General features: G+C 42.6%; 1 protein-coding gene across 2 annotated transcripts; it reads left to right on the forward strand.

Moving 5' to 3' along the window:
* The first annotated feature begins 1,183 nt into the window (after positions 1 to 1,183).
* Positions 1,184 to 26,074, forward strand: tnn (tenascin N). 2 transcript variants are annotated; one of them, XM_080836824.1, is made up of 16 exons: positions 1,184 to 1,321; positions 5,586 to 5,984; positions 6,404 to 6,778; positions 10,250 to 10,513; positions 12,175 to 12,357; positions 12,473 to 12,562; positions 19,093 to 19,353; positions 21,117 to 21,377; positions 21,793 to 22,053; positions 22,374 to 22,504; positions 23,085 to 23,223; positions 23,557 to 23,708; positions 23,853 to 23,949; positions 24,216 to 24,380; positions 24,480 to 24,643; positions 25,144 to 26,074. In XM_080836824.1, exons 2-16 carry the CDS (start codon positions 5,588 to 5,590, stop codon positions 25,282 to 25,284), a joined length of 3,081 nt encoding a protein of 1,026 aa, XP_080692950.1. In that variant the 5' UTR covers positions 1,184 to 1,321; positions 5,586 to 5,587; the 3' UTR covers positions 25,285 to 26,074. The 2 variants fall into 2 exon arrangements, with proteins under 2 accessions (XP_080692950.1, XP_080692951.1); XM_080836825.1 differs by lacking the exons at positions 21,117 to 21,377; positions 21,793 to 22,053.

Raw genomic sequence — 26,074 nt, forward strand, 5'->3', positions numbered from 1 at the left:
ATTTCACCTTAAGTGATTCCCCATCCATTGTGGTTGGTGCAACGAAACACCCGAGATATTTAGGGGGCAAACACATGCTGGCCTTGGAGAAATGGTGACCAAACCCAATGCCAGAAGTCTCCAGTCAGCTGATTACTCTTAGGTTTTCCCCTTGGCTCTTTGAAGATGGCGTTCACACCTGGCAGCAGTGATGTGTCAGTGAATTTGGGATGAAGTCACTCCCCCTCACTTCCTAGGTAGATCATCCACAGATAATTGGAGATGATCTTTTGTATTCTGCTTTATTGAAACGGCCTTGATCATGAATGTAGACGCGCTCGTCTTTTTGAGATAATTGTTTCATTGTTGCAATAGTCTTTCATGTTTTACATGATGGACATTGTGTTTGTTTTTTTTGTTCAACAAAAAAGTTGTTATTTCAGCTGGCTGCACTAGAATTATTTTGGGAATTGATTATAAATGTGAATGTGATGGTGTCCATCACCAGCTCCTGTGGAAAACCTATTTATTATTTGTTGGAATATTTGTCCTTCATCGCATTTGATATAATGAGGCTTCCAAATGCTTTTCTTCCCTCTTTTTGGAGGACTACTACAAGACTAAAGACAATCAATCAGTGTATGTCAAGTAAGTTTCCATATCTTTTCCATCAAATCCTTGTCTTTGAATCATGTGAAATAAAGTTGCCTTTCATAAATACTAAGGCTAGTCGTGTTAAAACTCAGAGAAGAAAGCTATTCACATTGGCTCTGCCAGCCCTTGGTTGTCACGTGCATGTATCACAATCTCTGGAAAAGGGGAAAAGGGATTCATTGCTATGGCTACTACTATAAGGATACACATGTTTAAAGACCAAAAAAACAAGAAAATAAAACTTTTTACAAAACTCTACCTGCACACTGGCATTGGGACTTGGGGGGGGGGGGGGGGGTTGGGGGGTGGAAACTGGAGTGCTGGTCATGTTTAACTATAAGATGAGATCCAGCGAAGAAAAGAAGTGCAATGTCTCTCAATATCTGCCTCTTTCTTTTCCTGCTTTGTTACATTCTTTCTTTCTTACTTTTTTTTGTTAATGCAGCCTGGTGGAGCTGCACAGGGAGCCACGCCCTGCCTGCCCATTGGCTCAGGGCTCAGGAAAGGATTTTAAAAAGTCTTTGAGGGGAAGGCTACTGTGGAAATCACACCGGGGCTGCCCAGGACACCCTACTAGGCTGATCCTAAACTTGTCGACAGGTGTCGGGGGAGAGGCGCGCACTCAGCCCCGTTCTCACTCTCAGTCAGGAGGAGTATTAACTTGTGTCAGAAGAAAGATACTGCAGCGGTAAGGCCAGCTTTGTTTTTTCAAACCTTATTTTTGATTGCTCTATTTCATAAAGTAATGCAGCTTTAATGTTAACGTTGCAGACTCTGGCTTGAGACTTTATCTTCTGCTTATTCAGAGTCATGCTTAGAGGATCCTTCCCGTGTGTTCCCCGCCACCGTTTGATTTTCTGTAAATAAACTTCACCCAAAATCAGGTTATATTATTAGTTTGACTCCTGTGACACTTTTAAAAGCCTGTTAAAATGCTGAATTTCTTTTTATTATCTCAGCCTTTTAAATGGCTGCAGTCAGTGAGATTTATTTGCAGCAGGAGACCCCTTTGCCTCCCATGGTGCTGTGAAATGGATTGTTTATTACGTATGAATGTTCATCATCAGGGGGCATCAGAACTTTGAATGACATTTTTTCTATAAATGTTTTGCTCCTTAATTTACTACAAATTCAACCAAGCCATAAGATCCTATTGAATGTGCTCAAGCCTTGTTTACAATATCCATGCATTGTCTAGTATTGATGCAAACCAGGAAAGCTAATCATTTTTTTAATGAAAAAAAAAAAGTATAACAATAAGAACTGTATTATGGGCAGTGCAAAAATAGTGTGCATGCTATGTTTTGCTTGGAATCTCCTCGATGTTTGTGTTCGTTTGTGTTCTTCTGCATCATGAGAGACTAGAATACAGTACCTGTTCCCATTATGCCGCTCACACCCTTTACACCCCTCTCCTGGCTTTACACTTGAAGTGCTGTATTAAAGTGGACCTATTACCTTGACACTAGGGAGAGAGGAGGGAGCAAAGGTGAGACAAGAAATCTGCTGACTTTGCCTCCATCTGTCTTGGTTTATTTCTGGCACGGAAACTCCATTTCAGCGCCCCAGCCCCACTCACACTTGGAGAATCACAGCGCGTTACATTGTCCTGGTCTGATGGTGCGAGTGAGTGGAACTGGCTACTGTGCTGGCAGCTGCTTTAATCGGTAGCGCAGATCAAATGAGCGCCAGATGTGGCTGGTGGCGTGCTGCCGGCCATGAGTAGATGGTTTATTACATACGGCGCTGGAGTGAGCCCTCCATAAGGTCACCGGGGCTGACTCCTGCTCTCCTGTAACCTTATCAAGGTCTCTGTGGTCTGGGTCCCCAGCCCGGCAGTCTGGGCAGGGGATATGAAACTGTTGCTCTGTCTCACTCGTAATTGCCTTCAGCTTACGCAGCTTTCGGGAGCGGAGGGGAAACTCTGCACAAGTTGCATGTCTGCGGCCGCATTCAAAGCAGAACCGAGTCTGGGTCTCCCTCCTCCATCGTCTGCTCTCCTCTACTCTCCTCTCCTCTGCTCCTTTAAGCACCCTTTTTTTTCCAACATCAGTAAATCCTTTCGTCTCCTCTCTGCTGGTGCGACTTAAATACGACTTCAAAAAAACACAGAGGAACAGGCTGGCTTTGTCTGTTAATGTGCCTCAGGAGAGCTGAAGGCATTAAACATAGTCTGACTGGCCTTGTGCCCCTCCTCTCCAGTACCCCCCTCCTCCGGCCACGGGACTGCCGCTCAGTTCCTGTGCACAGATGTAAGTGTATCTCATTAGTGGGCAGTTAGTGAGTAGTGGAGAGTATGCTATCCTCCATTCTCCCCTGTATATTGGGAAGTGTGTGTGTGGAATACTAAGTTTCTGTCACGTCTTTAAAAAATAAGACTCTTTCATTGCCCAGGATGTGAGCTTTGACTTGAGCAGTGTAGTTTACTGACCCTCTTTATAGCTGCCAAATGTCACAGGCAGTGATTTCTGAATTGCCAACCTGGTGCCATCTCAGGACCATGAAAGCTTGTGGCTCTGCTGCAGGAGAAGCCAGACTCCATGGTCTGTTTGCTCAGTCCTCTATAATCAGTTTCTTAGCTCATACCATTGGGACCCTTAGGGTCCAGAAAGAGCATTGGCAGTATTGGAGGTGTTTATTCTGTGTTGTGTTTGGATGGTGTCCTTCCACTGTGATTCACTCCAATACACACATATCTGTGTTCCTGTAAATTTAATCCAAAAACATATTTTCTATCAGATTATTACTGAAAATAGTGAATTACAGTTTGCACCGTATCCAAATCTTATATGCCAAAATCAGTCAGACATGATTATACTTACACATAATTATAAAATGACAACAATAATAATAATAATAATAATAATAATGTATAGGCTTGTGCAGTGCAGTACTCTTGGGCAGATGAGTCCTCCATCTTCTGAAGTCCGTCTGGTTTATAACAGAAGGGAAGCGTCTGCGTTCACCACACTCAGCACGCCACACGGCAACATCATACACTCTTTTTTTCCACAAGGCCAGGTGGAAACCTACTGAAGTCACCAGTTTTCTCCAAAAGCACTACATGCAGAGTGGAGCCCTGCCTTCCCTCTCCCTCCTCCACACACAGTAGCAGCCATGACTGCACAACACTGGCAGGTATCTGAGGAACCTTTTTCCAAGAGAAATAAAAGATGGGGAAAAACAAGCATTTAATAAAAGCACTGACAGAGAGCAATAAACAGGCTCCTTTATGGAAGATCTACAGTACTTGTACCCGTGCTGACCATGTCTATTTATACGAGACACATATACTTCCTTCTGTCCACCATTCCATATAGTTTTGAGTGTTTTTTTCTTTTCTTCAGATGTTCAGCAAGCCCATGGCGTACCGTTTTGGCCATTTTCTTTTCATTTCCTGAGCTGAATGACAGTAGTATGTTTACTTTTAAGGTTGAAAGCAAAATCAACAATGAACCCAGCAGATTCAACGGACAGACTTGATGTTATAAACAGAAACATGCGTTTAATATCTTGCATACAGCGCTGTCTGTTGAATCTGAAGCGGAGGTTGGGCCATCGGCTGTGCCTTTGAGCTCATGGTTGGCATTTGCTTTTGTTGACATTTCCACCTTTTTTGTCTGGGGATGTGAAGTCTCAGGCCTTTTCCCTCTCCGAGTTCATCTTTCCACATCTGCTCTTCTGCTCTTTCATGTTGTGCTGCATTGATTTCATCCTATCCACGGATACCAACACATACATTCCTCCGTGATTAGAGCAGTGCCCCTTCAGTTAATGAGTAAATAACACAGATTTAAAACAGAGACATTGCTAAAGGGGAAATCGGGGAACTCACCAGTCACCAGGCCATAGTATAGACTGTAAAAGCCCAAAATAGACTATAAATACACAGATACGTGCCCGGCTCTCATGGAAGACAAAAAGACATTCTCAAAATAACTATGACAGTGCCACGTACTGTTTTTTTTTATTTTTATTGTGACAGTGTGACAGACATGATTTCATTATTTTCAGATGGCTGGGCTCATGGAGTATTTCTTAAATGTGGACCTTTTAAAAAAAAATTGCTTCACAAATTTCCGCCCGCATCTGAGGTTCCTTTATAACCATTGCGAATGCAACACTTTATAGTCTTATGCTTCATGGTTGGCTGCTTTTGCAAAAGGCAGCCACAGCAATTCATCAGCAAGACGTCTGCCACTGCTCTGAAATCTGAGTTTAACTCCAGGACCACGGCATCTCAACTTACTGCAGGCAGTTCTGCAGTGAAGATTTAACTTCCTTCAGGCCACACAAATTCAGATGCCTAAGTAAGTTACTAGTCGGGAGGAATCTTAATGCCTGAGGACACTCTTTGGAAGATCGTTTTTATTCATGTTTTGGGTTTAAAACCCCTGAAGAACACTTTCCTGGGTTATATTTAGCATAATTGAAGATCTCCTTGATGCTGTGTAGTTCTAATTCCTTGTAAGTTACAAAGACCTAATGACATCACTGCTATAAGAAATGACATCATTCTATTCAAAAGCGTTCCATGCTCCTTGAAGTCCCCTGTGGTTGCACACATGCAATTAAGGGTTTGGATGGAATGTGCCGGCAAAGCAGAGGGACAGCAGACATTCCACTGTTAGACAGGAGATGTATATTCCTCTTGTAAAACAAACCTGCTCCATTAAACATAATGTGGTGCCCTTAATATCAATCTTTATCATATGTTTAACATGGACTGGAAGCCTCACTTTGGAAAAAAGATGTGACCAAAAGGAAAAATTAGGTCTTGTTTTAAGCTCTATGGCTATGGAAAACATTCATACAGTCACACTACTTTGCCTGATGATGATCCAGGTTGAAACATTACACAAATAAATGTGAAAGGTTTGACTAAGTGTGGATATATATCTTTTTTCAGAGAGCTATCACGTTGACTGAACTTCTTCTTGCTGTTTCCTCAGCCATGGTGACCAGACTAAGTCCTCCGGGAAGGCTCCTTCTCTTGATGGGAACACTTCTTGCCGTCTCCCTACTCAATGTGGCAGAGGGACAGGGGGCTGCCGAGGCTGAAAAGGGGGTGACGTTCAGCCACGTTTACAAGATTGGCACGGACTGCAAAGTGGGCTCCCAGGCCCTCCTCTCTCAGGACCAGGCCACAGACACCCAGGGTGCTTTGCAGGAGATGACAATGAACGGAGAGAATGACGTCGTCTTCAGGCACAACATCCGCCTGCAGACGCCGTCGTGTAGCTGCTCCGACTCAGAAGAGTTCAAGTCCCTACTCTACCGTGTCAACGGCTTAGAGGAGGAGGTGACATTCCTGAAGACCCAGTGCGCCCAAGGCTGCTGCAAATCAGCAGGTGTGTGCACTAGTTCAGGTTTAAGGTACACTGGAATTACACAGTGCACAATGAAGCCATCCAGTAGAATAACCTTATGTCTCTCACCCTGTCTCTATATTTATGTAAGTAAGTGTGTGTGTGTGTGTGTGTGTGTGTGTGTGTACACAAGATATGACTGCGTATCACATTTTTCTGATCTAAAACTCATTTCACAGCTTGAACTGAGTACTGTGCAACTGCTGTGTCTAATAAATGCAGTCGTGAAGTCTGCATTATTGGCATCATAGCAGGCCAAACAGCATGGGTCATGAATTCTAATAAGAGGAACCACATGCGTTTTACCATCACACATTGTGTTCCACCAGCAGGCGTCACGGGCCTTTAAAAACTACTATGTTGTGAAACGTGTCACTTTTTATCAATCCTTCTGCCGCCAGGTATGGACACAAGCTGCAGTGGTCATGGCACGTTCCTGCACGACGCATGTAAATGCCAGTGCAACCCAGGCTGGGAAGGGCCCGACTGCTCCGTGTCCACATGCCCCGATGACTGCAATGACAACGGGCGCTGTGTGGACGGCCGCTGTGTGTGCCACGCCGGCTACACTGGGGACGACTGCAGCCGGCTCCTCTGCCCCGATAACTGCAACGACAAGGGGCACTGCGTGGACGGCAAGTGCGTCTGCTTCCCGCACTTCACAGGGGAGGACTGCAGTGTCCAGCGGTGCCCCAACGACTGCATCGGAAACGGCCGCTGTGTGGACGGGGGCTGCATCTGTGATGAGGGATTCTTTGGCGACGACTGCTCCATGGGTAACCTTAATATCTGTTTGTTTTAGAGGTGAAGAGGCTTTCAGTAAATTATATTGCACAGGTATTGCAACCTGGCAGAGAGAGAGCGAGAGAGCGAGAGAGAGAGAGAGAGAGAGAGAGAGAGAGAGAGAGAGAGAGAGAGAGAGAGAGAGAGAGAGAGAGAGAGAGAGAGAGAGAGAGAGAGAGAGAGAGAGAGAGAGAGAGAGAGAGAGAGAGAAATATTGTATTAATAGGACTATGAGGAATATAACCGTTCTGAAGGCTACATTGCTGAATTAATTAATGATTGTTTACAATTACACAAAATTGACTGCAAAAGTCATCATCTGCTGTCACAGTTTCATATGTATTAATCAATTCCAACTTCTCAAATTGTCCTTAGACACACTGATTGACAGTTATTAGCAGAGAGTGAGTGATCTACCTGCCTTCAGCGTTATGCCTGCCACCAGTGGAATGTACAGGTCATGCTCATTAGAAAAGACAATACTGGTCAGGGTAGACATTTCAGGGTATGGGGGCTTACCCTAAGGAGTTTGTCTCAAGAGTTTGAACTTGAGAGACAGCGTCATTGAGCCGAAGACCAAAGAAAGCTGCAGCATGTTACTGTGATTCTTTGGACGGTTCAGCAGTATTTAGGCTCTCTTCTGAGAAACTGGCTCAATATTGCTACCTGGGGGTGGCAGCTCATAACATAAAACATTTCACACCACCAAGTAATCTTCAGAGAGATCTTTCAAAACTTTCTCTCATAACACTGTTCACACATTTGGTCTGTTTTAGTTTATGTAGTTTGGTCTGGAGAATGACAGAAATGCTGCCAGGGAAGCTTATTTTAGTAAGTGAACAATATTGTGCAATATAAAAGATCTCTCTCATAAAGAGCATCAAATGTTGCATATCATTAAACACATTCTTTTCAAACCACCAACGAAACCAAACCCAAACCACATTCCAAGAATGTTATTTATTTATTTCAGTGTGTCAATTTACAATGTACCTACTCAGAAATCTTTGGCGTTTCCCAGAGAGACAAAAGTTTAAAGTGTGGTCTAATATAATGTCAATAATAATAAGACTAAAAAGCAACACTTGAGAAATGACAGGAGGATCTTTAGCCCCACCACAAAAGAGCTGGTAGGTTTTGGAGTGCTCTTCAAAGTCTGATCAAACAGATCAGATAGCAGATGGGGTTTGGCCTGGTTAGTGCGTAAGTCACTGCCTCAAACCAATGCAGATGTGAGGGGTTTGGCCTGGTAAGTGCGTAAGTCACTGCCTCAAACCCACGGAGATGTGAGGGGTTTGGCCTGGTTAGTGCGTAAGGCAATGCGTCAAACCCACGCAGATGTGAGGGGTTTGGCCTGGTTAGTGCGTAAGGCAATGCGTCAAACCCACGCAGATGTGAGGGGTTTGGCCTGGTTAGTGCGTAAGGCAATGCGTCAAACCCACGCAGATGTGAGGGGTTTGGCCTGGTTAGTGCGTAAGTCTCTGCCTCAAACCCACGCAGATGTGAGGGGTTTGGCCTGGTTAGTGTGTAAGGCAATGCCTCAAACCCACGCAGATGTGAGGGGTTTGGCCTGGTTAGTGCATAAGTCACGTGCAGCGCTGGCTCTCAGCACTCTTTCCACAGTTGCAGAGCAAAACAAAAGCAGACTATTATTATTATTATTATTATTATTACTTTTTCAATTACTGAGCATTTTATTGAGAGATGCCAGTGACATTACTAAAATGATATGTGTGATAAAGTTCCCAATGGGTGGGCTTAAATACCATGTGAATACAGTATGAACAGCATCCCCCTGTTTTTAAGCAAATTGTGCATCTTTTGTTTTGACTAAATCATGTTATTACAGGAGCTGTGCTGATTGAAAGGCCATTCATGTTTTTCAGAATGTTTTTAACACCATGGTGAGGTCTTTTTGGCATAAATGCTGTGCAACAGATTTATGTTACCTTTTATTAAGTCCAAACATAATTCTGTTATGATAGTAATTTTCATCTTTAAAATGTGCTTCCCTCGGTATCAATCAGTCACGACGCGAATTTCCGGTACTTGCGCTTTTTCCAGGCCTCAGATGTTAATTTATCTGTCCCGTTGGCCTTTCTGAAATATTATTTAAGAGTGATAATGTTACTGGCAGCACCTGGAAAGGACAGCAGAAATAGGCGTATTAACTGCCACTGGATGGAATTGCTCCTGCTGAACTTTAGGAAAACATTCAACTTCCTGCCCCTTGCCATGTGGAACAATGTCCAAAACTTCTGTGCATTCTTTCCCGGCTCATGTGGTCTCCTCAGCACCCATTTCGCTAAAGCCCTCTCGTGTATTCCACTTTTTCCCCCTTGTATTTCTTCACAACCACACAGTATTTTCCACCTAAGTTCTAAGGGTAAGCTCTGTGTGGAAAATTCACTCGTGCCTGGCAGCATACTGCCTCCCTGTCCCCCTAGGCCTTCTGGTTTGGAATTGAAGTTATCCTGCTGCTTCACATCTCGGTCTTCTCTCATGTGTAATGCAATGTTCAGCACTATCACTGCAAACTTAGACGTTAGAAGTTTAATTAAGTCAAAATATTTAAGGGAACTGATTACCTTTCTTAACGCAATCATGAAAACTTGTTTGATTTGGGTTCTAGCAACTTGACTATTTTTTGTTAAAGTAACGTAAGTTCATTTATTCAGAGTAGTATTCCTGCTATCAGCAGGAAAAACAGAGATGGATATCATGGTTATGCAATGAAACCATTTCTGTGTGATGCCTGTGTGCTAATCAACATCACTTGACCTATTAATCAGTGTCACATTGAGAGCCCAAGGAAATCATGCAATCTGTCAAATAGCCCTCTTACGTTTTTCCTGTGGACCTCTCCATGATGGTTACCATGACCATACTCTCACAATCACCTAAAGAGTTAAACCCTAGTTAGCCCCCAGAACCAGGAGCTCGTCAACCTAACTCATGACTGCAATAGAATGGCTTTAATGGCTTCGTTGCATATATACTGAAAAAACATTCTGTATTAAATGTACCTGTTTCCAATGTGGACGGTGGTTCCATGTGAACAAAGTGTGCATAAAAAATGCATTTGTGTCCTTCAGTAAAAGAGACATGTTAACAAACAGGCATACACTGTGCAAGATCTTACCGGTATATTGGTTGTATCAGCAATATAACAATATCACACCTACAAAATGAATATATGCACTGTTAGGGTTTACAGTGTACACACACAGTCTAAGAAGGTTACTATTGGTCAAGTCTGGCATGTCATGTATATTATGTTTGACCTGCAGTGTCCACAATTAACCTGAACCTCACATGAATCCATTTCAGTTTACAGAGTACAACACACAGCCTAAGAAAGTTACTATTCGTCAGGTCTACCATGTCATATATTATGTTTGACCTGCAGTGTCCACAATTACCCTGAACCTCACATGAATCCATGTGGTTTCTTCTGCCCCCAGTAATGGGACCCAAAGACCTGCGTCTGATGGAGGCAACAGAGATGTCCCTGTTGGTTGAATGGGACTTTGTCAGAGGGGCCGAGTACTATGTGCTGACATACCACCCAGAAGGCGATGAGGGGGCCCTCATCTCTGTCAATGTCCCCAACACAGAGAACTCCTACCTAATCACTGGCCTCGTCTCAGGACTCACCTACATTGTACAGGTGTACGCTGTTATCAAGGAGACAAACAGTGACTCTGCCAGTCTACATGCTACTACAGGTAAGACAGCCACTCTGATTGGCGAGTGGTTATCTCTCTGGCCCATGTTCTAGTCATTTGGGAGTAAAAGGCTGCAATATGCAACTGTTTAGCTCTTTCCGTGCAAGGAATTAATCTGCTGACGGATGGGTTGTGAATCATTAAATCACACTGGTTTTACCCAATTAAATCCAGAGGGAAGCAGTAGACACATTTTATGGGAATGAAGACCACTTACAGATGCAGTTGGGGCATTTGCCTGAAGCGAGTGCTCTGTGATGTGGCCTGCTATGAGAGTCCTTCATGAACAGAGTGCTCATGTAAGAATACAAAATGTGCGCATCATCTGGATATGATGAACAGGCTGTCCCGATCTGGATGGGACAGTTTCTGGTCAAAGCTTTTAACTTCACATATGCATTCATTTTCAAATTGTCTGGGTATTTTTCTGCCACCAGAGAAAACAATGAAGACATTTAAAATTGAGATGCGAAACGTATTTACAGAGTCTTTTTTTTTTTCACCGCCTGTCCTCAAGTATGTCTCAGACAGGAAGAGCTTTGCAAAAGACATCCAGAGTAGGTATTGAATATAAATCCTACAGTCAGCAAAAGTCTACTTAAATTCAGCCGCAGTGTATTGAAAACCAAATCACGTTCCATTTTCTTTTCTTACTTGGTGTAATTCATTAAGTGTAAGGAATGTAAGGCCAGGGTATAAATCAATCTGTTGGAATAATTTCCCTCCTTCAAATATGTAAGAGCCTTTGGTAGCCCCATCTATTGGAGCTGTCTGCGCAGCTGGTATCGATTGAATAGTAAACTTTGGCAGGACTGTCTAAGTACACAACTTCAGCTTCCAAGTCTGCCCAATCATTTTGGCCCATCAGAGCTGTGTGCTTGCCTTTCTACACCCACAGAACACTAGTTTTTGGACGCTTATTTTAATGTGCTGTTTTTCTGTCCTGCTCTAAAAATGATACCATGCAGATAAATGCCTGTTTTTTTTTTTTTTTGTTATCATTTCTGGGTTAGGATAGGACAAGCAATCTTGCTTAGTAGTGGAGTCTGTTTTTGATGTATATCATTTTAAATATATCCTGCTGATATTTCTGAAAAATTTGCTGTGTGGACTTTTCTGCAGTTGTGTAGACTTCAGATGGCTTTGTTTACCCCTGGTTTCTTAATTAGGGTTATATAGTGAGGTATGACACAACGAAAAGCCATCTTATCTGGTCACTCAGGTCAGACAGCTGAATTACATTAAATAAGGATATATTGTGCTTTGCATAAAGAAAAGTTATTTTCATAACAGTGCTTCCACATATAGGTTAATGACTCAATCAGAAGAGTCTATTTGTCTTTTTCTGAAATACTCTATTTATTCTTTCTGCGTACATACAGTACATGCATACATATTAGCCATGAGCTTCAGCCTCAGGAGAGATCTTTGGAAAATGTTGCCTCTAGAGGAAGCTGAAGGAAACAAACAATGAATGGTGCAGCACATTGCATTTCTGCTCACTACACAGTAAGAGCGTTAATGTGACTTGCTCCTATCAGCTACATGTCATAAACTGATCCTGGCATTGCTGACTTAAGTAATTTGTCTGTCATCGTACGACTTGTGTGCTCTAGGACCACTGTTACATTAGTAATAGTTCCCCCCACCCCCCCTTACAGATGTGTCTACTGTTGGCGGCATCCGTGTGTTGGGTCAGACAGAGGACTCCATCCAGGTAGACTGGAAGAACCCAGATTCTGAGCTGGATCATTTCCGACTGACCTATGCCAACCCAGAAGGCCAGGAAGAAGAACAGAACGTGGCCAAGAGCGAGGAGGCCAGGACCAAGCACACCATCGTGGGTGAGTTCTCTCTGAAACTGAAAATTCAGTATTGTACAGTTAACTAAGATGAACATTCTGCATGTTGGTGGAAAGATCGTAACAATTTGCATGAACCCGTGGGTTTGTTTTACAGGACTGTTTCCTGGTACTGAGTATCAGATAGCAGTACAGGCCATCAAAGGAACGTCAGAGGGCAAGCCATCAACAGTTACAGGAACCACAGGTCAGTCTGGTCTGCCAAATACATCATTGTGAAACTGACGTAGATTACTACTTTTTTTTAACAGGGCGGCAACAGGGATTGGATTTGCGATAGATGAATAATTCATTAATAATACATCAAACTATGTTAGGGTGGATTGTCTAGCTATGCATTCAGCATGTTGTTAATGTTGGTAATACATGATTCATTTTCAATCTTCCCCCTTAAAGTCATGGCGGCTAAGTCATTGCCCACAGGCAGTGTAATGGATTATATATAGCTCTATTTCAGTTATAAACAGACTTATTTCTTTCTTGATGTGGAGGAACGGACATGAATAAAGCCAGATCCCCTTCAAAACTTTCTTTTGAAAGGGTCCAATGTTGAAATGTTACTTGACCTCAACAGCTTAGTTTATATTTCAGGTATTTTTCTTGTCACTATAAATCAATTACATTACTTCCTTGACCGAATACAAAAACAACTAAGTGCCCTTTTATTTCACCCCGGGCAATTCAACTATGTGTACTTCTCAAATGATCTTGGGCCTGTGAAAACATCTGAGTCCAAAACCAACAAATAATATTGTGGCACCTAGCAGGAGCTGGGCATGAGCTTCAATCCAATTATTTGTCCATGTAATGGTCAGACAGACGGCAATATAAAGTCCTGCACATACTCCTTTCTGAGTGACATTTGACAGTATAAAATCAGGATGTTACTCAATCCAGTGGTTCAATATTTTTTCAGCTGGTCCCAAGCCAAAACAAAAACTATCATGGATAGGGGAGAATGGTGTAAGTCAACCTACATTCAAGGGAATATGAGACAGAGATAAAACTAATGTCTACAACAAAAGTTCAGAATGTGTGGCATCAATTAAAGCAGTTGTCTAACTCAAATAGACTTTTTGAATATGGGATCACATAGAAAAGTGGTCTTGTGGCTCAACTTGACCCATGTTACGAATGACTTGATCCAGCTGACAGGGAATGTATTGTATTAACCAGATTTTGAAGTATAATTCTAAATATAATTATGAATGTATTCTATATTATATCATACCAAATTATGAATATATGAAATATAATATTATTATATCATTCAACATGGCAAAACAAAAGTGATGATTCTACATTATAAAGAAGAAGGAGATAAACAAACACTTGGGCTACAAGCACATGATTGAGGATCCCAACTACATCTGGTCCTCCTCTGTAATGATGTGGCATGACAGCGGTTATGCTACATGTAAAATATTAATTATAATGTCAACTATTCTTTGTTAGGATGCAACACTTATTTTAACATCAAATATTTGACTGAACTTCATGTTAACATGAGGGCGTAAGATGGATTTTGCAGATGGTTGATACGTTCAGAAGTTGATGCAATTAGGATGCAAGCTGCTGTACTGCACAACTGTCAGTGTAAACAATGATAATGAATCTCCCATGAATTCATCCAATTTGAACCATTTCTCTTACATTCAGAGAATATGTCTCTATCACAGAGGGAGAGAGATGAGGGTTTTGTTGCAGTAAATCAAACACACTGATGATTCTCCTCCTGTTTGTCCTCCTCTCCAACCACGCTCTCAATCTGTGTTTGGTAATAGAACATGCTTGCTCAGCTGCAGTTCTTTCTCTTCAAGTGACCGAAAGACAACATTGCAATACACATAAATCAACCCAACAGCGCTTCCAGAACTTGCACTGACTGAAAATCTACATAATCCAATATTTGTAATGCCTAGGGCTAAAAAATAAATTATAGGTAATGTTCATAACTTCTTCTTCCACTTCTTCCAAGAATTCTGGACTAATAAATAGTGATTTATAAGAATGCCTCTATTTACTGATGATTCCCTCAGTTGCACTACCAGAGTGCTAAAATGATTGAGAATGTGAACATTTTCACTCATACATCAAGCAGGGACAAGCAGTATTTCCGACTTACCATCTGGAAGTATAAGTGAATGCATAAATATAGCCTTGCTTTGTCTGGCTTTTGACTTAGTGTTGTATTTAGTTTTTTTTTTGTTTTTACGAGAAGGTGAACTCCTAAAATTAACTCCTTAATGGTCTTATTCTTTCACTGACTCTGCAAACGTTTGTCAAGACGGTGCATGCCTCATGGCTCACTGACCATAAAGGTGGCTTAAACCATATATACTTTTGGCTCCATCCAAAATGCTGCTGCCAAAAGCCACGGCTCCATGTCTGTTCATGTTGGCTCTTTTGTTTTTGTAGCCCTGGAGGGACCTTAAATGGTCTTCATTTAGGAGTGAGCTCTTGTTGGGCTCCCTTTTGATCTGCGTGAGGTGTCCAATGTGTGACCTCAAACTTCCCTTAAAGAGGTAATCCTCGCACAGAAGAAAGGGTCTTGTCCCGACACCAAAGCCAAGAGCCCTCAGCGAAGGTGTTGCATGGAAGGCTTACAGCAGTTTTAGGAGGGCACACCTTAGCTCCTTGACAGATCCTCCCACATTGGTTCAAGATGACTGGGACTTGCCAATTACAGATCACAGGGTCCCTGAGTCTACAACAACACAGGTTTATTTTTTGCTAGTGATGGAAATCTGTTTGCAGTTAACTTACCGACACACAAACGCAAAGATAGAGAGCAAAGAGGAAAGAAGTGGTCACAGTCCCATCCCGAGGCTAACACAGTGGAGTTTTTGTCCATTGTTTAGTCTGGGGCTTTTGTGTGAATCAAACAGCTTCACTCTTGAGTTATGGTGTGGGACAGAGCCACATCCTGCAGGCTTTACCCTTGACAGTCATGGCCACTGTTCTTGAGGCTTTACCCTTGACAGTCATGGCCACTGTTCTGGAGGCTTCAATTAGACAGCATTTTCCCCCTTTCTCAGCATGTTATGAATTACAGCAGAGCACACACACTCCCACCCCTCGCACACGGTCGTCTTACAGCAAGAAGAGGAAATGGCTTTTCAATGCATCATCTGGGGGGCAAGTCATTTTTGTTTAGCGGAGCTCAGCCCACGCTCTGTGCCCCTTTAATGCATAGCGACTATTTAGTGAAACCACACTCTCACAGGGTGGCCCCTGTAAATCCGTCTCTTATTGTAACTGACCAACTCAGGACTGCGACATGTCTGCAAACTGTGTACGTCTGGGTACTGCGCTTCCTTGGCAGGACATTTAGGGGACAGAAGAAGAAAAAAAAGAACAGGATATAGAAGCATTTTTCTCTCAGCATTTTCAAGATCCTAAAAGAAACAGAATCAGTGTTCCACTGCCGATTGCCAGAGAAGTAGTGGGCTCATTTGCACAAGCTACTAAGGTTTTTTGCGCTGTTCATTCAAACCCAGCAAACTGAACAGCAGTGCCCGTAGGCTGGAGCTGCTGGCTGAGGAGACGACAGCACATTTCTATTTTTATTTTATGGGGTCTCTGATTCATGAGGCCTGGAAGGGTCACAAGGCCTGTTGAGGTCTTCTCCGTATTAATGCAAGTGTGCAGCAGACCTCTGTGAGGCTTGAGACTAGGGCTGGGCGATATGGGAAAAAGTTATATTTCGATTTTTTCCCCCAAAAATTTTCGATTTCGATTTTATATCACGATATGAACAAAATCACCCCAAAATTTTTTGAAAAACGTACATGCAAATACCCGCATTCTGGTGCATTTTACCATGTTTTTCTCTGAGATGTAAATCATGTTATCATCATATCAAATTCACAATTGATATAGGTTTGGTGGCCTGATAATTATGTTGGCTACATTCAAACTGACCACCTCATTAAAGTATGACTGTTCAGGTCAGAAATGGCCAAATGTGTATTGAAACCCAAAGTCTTTAAGGATGGAAGCTGCCAGAAGTAAACGGTTCACGTAGGGGAAATAGTTTTCATACATGGCAAAGCTTGACAGCATGCCCAGCACACCAATGTTCATTTTATTTGTGGCATTGACAGCATCTTTCGTGTGTGAGTCAAAGAGAGGTATACAAGTGAGTGACACATTAAAAAAAAAAAATCTTCTTTGGTGAGTGTGTGTTTAGTCGCTGCTGTCGTTAGAAAAACTGCCATTAGCTAGCTAACGTTAACGCCAGATTAGCTCACGGTTGTTATGGCAATAACAATACGATTATAGCCAGATAATGTCCATTGGGTGGTCCTTAATTGTCCACTACAGGTAAAACTTGGGCAACTCTGACTTACTTTCCTCTTCTTCGAAAAAAAAATCCGTATGTCCATTTCTGTGGTCTGCTTCTAGCGCGACGCTCCGATTAAATCAGAGAATGAATGAACATTAATGACAGTTGAATCTGCGTGCGTGATGAGGCTGCGTAGTACACCAGGAAAACGCAGTGGATTTATATTGCTGTGGGTATTCCCCACTGATAAAGTTGAACGGATTTAATTGTGAAGCAATGGAAAGAATAATGGACTAGTAGACCAGCAGTCACGCACGCACTATTTTGACTGCAAAAGTGGGGGAGTCGAAACGACTTGTTTTGAAAAGTGAGGGGGTCTTGTTCCCCCCCCCCCCCCCCCCCCAATTACATTGTCGCGACGCCCATGGGCTACGTGCGGCGCTGTATTCGCGGGTCTGTGAAAACATTGATTTTTTTTTTTTTTTTTGAAGGCGCCGTCTAATCGAACGTCTCATTTAAAACCGTAGAAAAAAATTACATCGCGATTAAAATCGAAATCGAAAAATCGCCCAGCCCTACTTGAGACATGCATAGAGCATAGAGTAGCACTTCATACCTTCAGGCTAACCCAACAGAGCCAACTCAGCGCCTGTTGTAAAGGCTGGAGTTGGTGGATAGAGTTCGAACTCTTTCTTATGGTATCGTAAGATCGGTAGTTTCTGATGACTTCTGTTGCTAAAGGGCCACTTCATGGAGACTTATGAGGTGTTAATTGCAATGAGGACAGAGTAGGGTAAGCAGAGACACTTATACTTTGTACACGGCTGACTCTGCTTTGGGGGTTCCTATGGAAAGACCCCTTTTGCTGTCACTGTGGATCTAAGTCACACGTTACCAGAGGACCAGGTCGGATAAGCTGTTTTCCACATGCGGGGAAAGCTGCCAGTGCGTGTTATTGTTCTAACCACTCAGTTAACCATCCAGAACCTCACAAGTCTCCCAACTCCTCATAGGCAGTACACCACCTTTTTTGGGCCTCCCAAGTAACGCTGTTGAAATTGTACACCTAATGTGAGCTCATTGAATTCTGTGTGTGAATGCGGAATGAAGACTGTGGTCTGGTCTTCTCACTTGATGGATTCCTTCTTCTCTCTTTATCTGATGCAGAGCACATTTTCTGTGAGAAATTAGTGTTCCTGACATTTTCAAGTCCAGTTTAGTTTGTAGTAGAGATGTATTCACCAAGAATCTTTCAGAGAACTGCATCTAAGTGTTATTGGCCTTTGGAACAGGGAATCAGTCGAAAGATTCTGGCTTCACAAAACCAACAGCATCCGAATGAGAGATGTGGATTCCAGAACTCGTGGAATGCACCATTAATCAGTTTTCATGCTGTGGATAGCGCAGTGACATTAAGCCGACCTTGTGGTGGTCACAGAGGAATAACCTAAATGATGATTGCTTTTGCATGTCTTCTCACTTCCTCTGGCGACCGATGCCACTGATGCTAGCCTGGCTTCAGTAGCCATGCACAACTGCTCATGTTCCCATTCCACCCTCCCCACCCCGGGCTTAATCACCTTTGTCGCTTTTGTCACATCTTCAATATTTCACCCTTTCAACGTCTTCTGGATTTCATATGTCAACAACAGCAGACAGATCTACTGTTTCGGTCTAGGCCTGTGTCCTCATATACCGTCTTAGAAGTCATAAATGCTCCACAGCGTGGTATGCATCTATCGGATCAGAGAGGGCAAAGACCTAATGTTTTAGGCTTAGGTTGTAAAATGGTGACCTATGCGTTAGATTCATAAATCTTTATTAGCAACTAATCATATTCAGTGAACAGTGAAAACGAATCGAAAATATTTTATGGATCTATCCCATTTGTAGACAGAGAGATTGAGCTCCTTCTCATTTTAGACCTTTCTTCATTGTCACAAATCTAAGATATTAGGCTATTTTAAAGCGGCAGATGGCAGCGCGATGTGTGCGTAGAGTGTAGCTCTGTGCAGTGTAGAGTGTTGTTGCATGACCTACGTAGCCATTTGGTTAACATATTGTGTTGAGTTAAATGATCTGTCAATTCAGAAACTAAATGTTATGCTGCCAAACTGTGAAGAGATTAGTTTAGATGTGCCTGCCAGATGTTTAAAACTAAGTTGCAGGTTACATTTCAAATGGGGAAGTAGCAGAACGCCTTCCCTAAAACACACCCAAATGAGGCGACGGTCCACCCAAAAGAACCCTTAGGTCTGTGTGCATGGTTTGTTAATGAAAGCACGAGTAAACAAAATGGCTTTACACGATGTCCTTCTTTGTTTTGCGCGTAGGAACTTTAAAATTAGTGCCATCAGTCTTGTTAGTAATAGTTTACTCTTAGTGCCTATAGTCACACTATATAATCCTAAGTGCCATTTTCATTACAGACATAGACTCCCCGTCCAACCTGGTGACCATAGAGGTGACAGAGAGCACAGCAACTGTGACATGGGACAGAGTGCAGGCAGAGATCGATGGCTACATGCTAAGCTACATCTCAGCTGATGGCTCCAGCCAGGAGATCTCTGTAGGGACAGACACCACCTACAGGCTGACTGGCCTCAGACCAGGAGTCGTCTACACCGTCTACGTCTGGGCCGTCAAGGGCTCTCGCTCCAGCAGGAAGAGCTCCACAGAGGCCGAGACAGGTAAGCTTTTCGCCGCATGGCTGTCAGCCCCCATTGCACTTTGTTGTTGTTTCCCTTCCTCAGAAGCCCTTCTGGGATGAACATCTGCCCTCTTTGATCCTCTGGCCTAATGAATGAGCCCGAGTGGCAGCTTCTTCCTCTGAGGAACTTCAATGGCCCTTCTGTGAGCATGATAGCAGATACCTCTTCCCTTTGTCAAGTCTAAATGCGGTTTCATTAATTCAGAGGTATTTAGCATTCTCCTGTATCACTGCGGCATAGACGTGACTCCATCTGATATTCCCTGTGGTCTGACTTGTGTTTTACATCTGTCATCTGCACGAGGGCCTTGCTTGCTATTACTGTATTTGTTTTCAGCAGCATGGTTTTCATTAAGAGACTGCTGATGACAGATCGGTATAAATAGAAAGATGACAGGATCTCACATATCAATGCAAATCTGGTAAGAGAGACGATTCTGTTTATTTATCTAACTCCACATAATGAGGTATTTGTCTTCTTGGTAAACCTGACCTTGCTATCATCTTGTGCTTGTTACGTAACATACCACTCGGGATGAACTGCAGCATACACATTCAGACGGAACAAAAGGGAGATGTATTTTTCTTTTTTTGACCAAGATTATTTTAAGTGCAATACCAGGCACCACAGTCAGAAGACACAACATTTTCCAAACACGTTGGTCTTTAGTGGGTGTTCTATTTCATGAACACAGCCACCAGGTTTTTATCTTAACAGGGGAAAAAAAAGATACAGTAATTATATTCATATTTATATGAAGGCAGTTCATGTAGGAATAGTGAGTAGTCGTACCTTCAGTTATTGCGATGGGGCATCTCTTTACAAGCAACCTATATTAGTTCTGTCATCTGGCACTAGCCCATGTTTTGTAGGAAGATGAGTGAAGCAGACACTGGGGACAGACTTGTCTCATAACTCAAGCAGCAGGATTCCTGGTGGACGCTCACTTCTGAAAGAGGGAAATCCAGGCAGTTGAGCCACAGGCCCACCTCTGTTTATCTTTCCATTTTTCCATGGGATGTAAACAGAGATGACCCATCACAGAGGACTGTGGGAAGATGCTTTTTTTTAGGGAGTCAAAGCCCTTTTTCCTGCATTAACTAATTTGTTAGGTGAAAGAATTCTTTCATCTGCTGTGATCTAATATATTTTATTACTGATGTAGAATTGTTGGTGTTACAATATACAGTATGAAGACATATGACATTTACCCTTGTGTAAATGGTCTGGTGCCTTTCAAATGCACAAACTGACGTTCAAGGGTGTGGCTTATTGTAAAAACATGAATGCAGGACGACCCCAATGGACAAAGCCCATGTAGATCTCAACATTGGCTTTATGATACACTGTACACTTTATGGTACACTGTACACTTTATGGTACACTGTTCACTGTGCCCTTGTGACTGCGTCTAAACGTAGTCAGGCTTTGGACGGTAAAACTCTTGCGGAAATATGCTTATGGGTCAGGTTCTCTCTATACGAAAGCATATTTGGAAATAGGCTGTGTTTAAAAAATGAACTAGTTAATTAAATTGTTGTGTGTGATACATGCTTAGATTTTAGTTTACTTAAGATTTGATATTGCATTAGAACCTCAATTTGTTTAAAATAGCACATCCATGAAACATACGTTCATTGAACATGGCATAGGAACACCAGCATTTTCCAAATGGGCTTTCAAATGAAACTGCATGGCGTTCTTGCTGTAGTGTTTAACCAGTTATACAAATGGCTTTGTAGACATAGATGCCCCTACTAACCTCTTGACCAGAGAGGTGACCGAGGATTCAGCGCTGGTATCGTGGGACAAAGTGCATTCAGAGATCGATGGCTACATGCTGAGCTACACCACAGCTGATGGCTCCAGCCAGGAGATCTCTGTAGGGGCAGACACCACCTACAGGCTGACTGGCCTCAGCCCCGGAGTCGTCTACACCGTCTACGTCTGGGCCGTCAAGGGCTCTCGCTCCAGCAAGAAGACCTCAACAGAGGCTGAGACAGGTCTCCCAGTCTTGTTTTAAACTTCAGTCTTCAGAAAAGTCCCACGCAGAGATACCAGAAACATACCTATGCTAGTGTTGCTGGTAATATAACAGCTTATTTGGGTGAAAAAATGGTATGGTTTTGGTTAACTGGGTGTCATTACAGAAAACAAAGTAAATGGTTTAATTACTTGCTTTGTTGGTGGAACAGAAATTTTAACCAAAAATTGAAACTCACAACCAAAATAACCTTGCACCTTGTTTCATAGAACTATATATTCATGAAAGGTTATATATGCAGCACGATGGACTACATACTTTCTTTCATTCAGTATTGTATTTCATGGTGTGCTTCATCATTCCCCAAATGAACTGTACAAGCTGCATGGCGTTCTTGCTGTAGTGTTTAACCAGTTATACAAATGGCTTTGTAGACATAGATGCCCCTACTAACCTCTTGACCAGAGAGGTGACCGAGGATTCAGCGCTGGTATCGTGGGACAAAGTGCAGGCAGAGATTGATGGCTACATGCTGAGCTACACCACAGCTGATGGCTCCAGCCAGGAGATCTCTGTAGGGGCAGACACCACCTACAGGCTGACTGGCCTCAGCCCCGGAGTCGTCTACACCGTCTACGTCTGGGCCGTCAAGGGCTCTCGCTCCAGCAAGAAGACCTCAACAGAGGCTGAGACAGGTTATCTGACAGTGGGAGGCACACAAGCAGGCCCATGTTTCATCCTGTTGCCATGACATAACAGATAATAGTTGGAAGGGATGCTGCTTTGGATTTCAACTTCTTGGAATAATGTTATTTGTTATCCCTGACAAGCCTTTTCAAAAACAGGAAATACTCTTTAAGACTAATTAGATTTGTTTACATTTCTAACTTGCGCTTCAAGGCATTTAACCCTCACAGCATTGCCTCTGTTAAAGGGTTAACCAGAGTCCAGTGTGGTTAGCATGTTGAGCCACTTCACGAATGTTCATATCTTCCTTACACCCATTTCCCCCCAGAGATTGACGCACCCAGAAACCTCAGAGCTACTGATGTACAGCTGGAGTCCGGATCCTTAAGCTGGACTGCACCTGTGGCCGACATCGACGGCTACATCCTCACATACAGACCCGAGGATGGAAGCATGCAGGTACTTAGCAGTTACTCATAGGGTTCAGGTGCACATTTTTGGATATTTAGGACAGTTAAATGTGATTAAGGTAGGATAATATTTCTTATATGAACTGGTACTCTTGTCATGTTAGTGACAGATTTCAGAGGAACACCTGTGGACACAGCTTTGCCAGTGGCAGATTGTGCAGCACCAATAACAAAAATATATCCAAACGAGTTAACCCTAAAACAGAACTCTCGTCTTAAACTGTATTGACACTACTGTGCCTCGCGTAGCCTTACAGTCTTATCATTTGCAACAGCACACAGCAGTGTTGAAGTTCGAAATCTGAAATTTCTGATGAGATTTAGATTTGAATTCATCATGATACAGTGCAAATTAGTGGGGGTTTAAACACGACAGGTTCTTGTCATGGTAGGTCATAAGTGTAGTGTCCATGGGTTGTCTATTCATTTTCTCTCAGACCTGGTCCTAGGAGTCAAGCCTGTGCCATGTGTTGCACCCCTAGACATGAACTGTATGTTGTGTGTAGACACGTTAGATGTGTTTTGCTCTCCTTGAGCATGACTGTGATGCCTGTAATGCCAATGCCTAGACTGTTGAGAAGAAACTGAAGAAGAGGGAGAACAAGTTTGCCATGACTGGCCTGCTGATGAGCAAGAAGTACATAGTCACACTGATCGCCTACCGCGGGGTCAAGAGAAGCAGGGTGGTGGAGACCACATTCAGCACAGGTATGCAGGGTACTTTGCTGAGGCTGGTGCTTTTGTGTGAGTGCGTGTGTCCAACCATTAATGTGTGTATATGTGTACACCTGTCAGTTTGTGTGTGTTTGACTGTGTGTGTGTGTGTGTGTGTGTGTGTGTGTGTGTGTGTGTGTGTGTGTGTGTGTGTGTGTGTGTCTTTGTGTGTGTGTGTGTGTGTGTGTGTGTGTGTGTACTTATGTGTTCTCGTTTGAATGTGTTACAGCGTATCAGTAATTCGAAACACTGCATGTAACTTCAGATATGTTACATACTGATAAGCGATCTTTTAAGATATACAGTATGCCCTTCACCCCTGCACAGTGGGTGTTGCGTACCCGTTCCCTATGGACTGCACTCAGCACATGAAGAATGGCAACCTGACCAGTGGCGTGTACACCATCTATGTCAACAACGACCGCAGCAGCCCCATGCAGGTGTACTGTGACATGACCACCGATGGCGGAGGATGGCTGGTGAGTGGTCAGTCAGGGAAAAAAAAGAAATGGCATGTCATGATAAAAGAAAAGAAACATTGAGCAGTGTTTGAAAATGAAGGGTTTTGTATTTCTTTCACCAGAGAAGGAATGATATTAAGGGCTTTCCCCAATTTGCTCCAGGTGTTCCAGAGACGCAACAGCGGAAGGCTGGACTTCATGAAGCGGTGGAGGCAGTACATCGCTGGCTTTGGGGAACTGACGGATGAATTCTGGCTTGGTCTGTGAAGACATCTTTAATAATTGAATCTATTATTTACAGTTTAACTGATTTCAATTGATGTTTCTTGACATAGAAATTTCATACAAACATATTGAATTAAACTTCAGCATTTTTATTCGTGCAACAATATAATTTACCTGAAGACAAATTAGAGGAGTGTGGAGAACATGCATTGCTCTTAAGAAACTAATTTTACTGAATATTTTCTGATGATATAATCCTCTAATGTTCATGACCTAAGTGCATGTTATTGTGGACCACAGGTCTGGAAAAGATCTATGAGCTGACTAACACTCCAACTCGGTATGAGCTGCGTTTTGACCTGGGCGTGGGTTCAGAGCGTGCCTACGCTGTCTACGACTACTTCAAGATTGCACCCGTCAAGCAGAAGTTTACACTGACCGTTGGCAATTACAGAGGAAATGCAGGTAGGCTACGCTGGAAATGTGTATCTAATACATTCCACATCCCCAAACAAATAAAGCAAACGAATAGATAAGCATTAAAAAAACTGTCTCTCTCTTTAGGTGATGCTATGACCTACCATCAGGGAAGGAACTTTACCACTGTGGACAATGACAATGACATTGCCCTCAGTAACTGTGCCCTGATGCACCGCGGTGCTTGGTGGTACAAGAACTGCCATCTGGCTAACCTCAATGGCAAGATGGGAGACAACAGACACAGTGTGGTGAGTTATGAGCTTTTGGCTCATGAATGATTATTCAACATCATTTTTACAGTTATACTGAAGAAACTGAATTACTACTAGTATTTTACAAGCTCAAATTATATCCAGTGAGTCAGGTTAAATAAATCACCACTCTCTGTGAGCTGAATTATGTGGTTGGTCTATGTTCAGGTATCACCAGAAGAGGGCACTGGTAAGTCAAAAAATAGGGCTTGCTGGGTTCAGCAACTTTCATACAGACAGAATGTTAGAGAGCACTTAAATGTATTTTTGGTGTTCATCATTTCAGTTCAGTAAGTTACTGAAAGTATTGATGTCTACTTTTATGACCTCACTGCAAAAAGCCCCAGTTAGTTACTCATCAGACATAAATCGTTTTCTCTGTGCTGATCTTGCTGAAAGAGATGTCCCATACGGAAACTTCCGATTCTCCAGACCAGGTGACTCTAATCTAGTTTTTAAAATGACTGTAATGTAACAGCCAGTGTTCTCTCCACCAGGGAATGAACTGGGAGCCATGGAAGGGTCACCTCATGTCCCTGGACTTCAGCGAGATTAAGATCCGGCCAGTGGGCGCGGGCAGCCGGAAGAGGAGGTCACTGATGGACAAGCAGAAGAAACGGCTGACTCAGACTGAGTGAACAAAACAGACAAGAAGACAAAGCCCAAGAAACAAGCATACACATACATTTCTTCAAAACAAGAGACAAAATTAAGGCAATTGAGGGGTGGTAACTCTTCACAATACTGTAGAACTTTACCTTGTCTTGAACCTTATGCATCTATATTTTGAAAAGGATTTTTTTTGTATCATAATTCTTTATTTTATATAAATAGATTCACTATGACAAATTGTATTTTGTAACACAGGGCAAATGGGGCATTCTTAAATATGGAGTATATTGTTTCAATGTCTGTCTTCATTACTCAGATTACACAACATGGTTGTTAAATACTGTAGTATTATGAATCATTGTTTTAAACAGCTAATTCATATTTTTTTTCCATGGCTTGTGCTGTTCCAAATCCTTTTGCCGACATTCAAATCCCTCTGCCTTATTTCAGATCATCTGTTTTCTACAGTATCTGCACAGTAACTCCACATCCGAACGGCATGTGTTAGAGAATGTTGTATGATATAATGTAAACCTCTATGATTGTAAGTTCCAGTGTTTACTGTAGTTGTACTATATTTGTGCCACGAGTCTGTGTCACACTATCTCACAGAAATAAAGTATCCTCAAATGGATGGCATGTTGTGTCTCAAAAGAATGTACTATGTCTCCCTCCTGTGCAATGGTGGGCTGTGCAATGAACAACTCCTAGTGTGGTTACATACTTTTACTAATGTAGTTAGAGTAGTTTTACCCTTGATTGTCAAAAATGTTGTGTATTAAGGTATTTCATTGAGCACATTAACAAATAAAACAA

This window comes from Sprattus sprattus (assembly GCF_963457725.1).
Source record: "Sprattus sprattus genome assembly, chromosome: 4".
Lineage (NCBI taxonomy): Eukaryota > Metazoa > Chordata > Actinopteri > Clupeiformes > Clupeidae > Sprattus > Sprattus sprattus.

Excerpts from the sequence above, each read along its gene's own strand:
- tnn (XM_080836824.1), top strand. The coding sequence starts at position 5,588 with ATGGTGACCAGACTAAGTCCTCCGGGAAGGCTCCTTCTCTTGATGGGA. Across the intron at positions 23,950-24,215 it reads GACGGATGAATTCTGGCTTG|GTCTGGAAAAGATCTATGAG; the intron begins GTCTGTGAAGAC and ends TGTGGACCACAG. Across the intron at positions 24,381-24,479 it reads CAATTACAGAGGAAATGCAG|GTGATGCTATGACCTACCAT; the intron begins GTAGGCTACGCT and ends CTCTCTCTTTAG.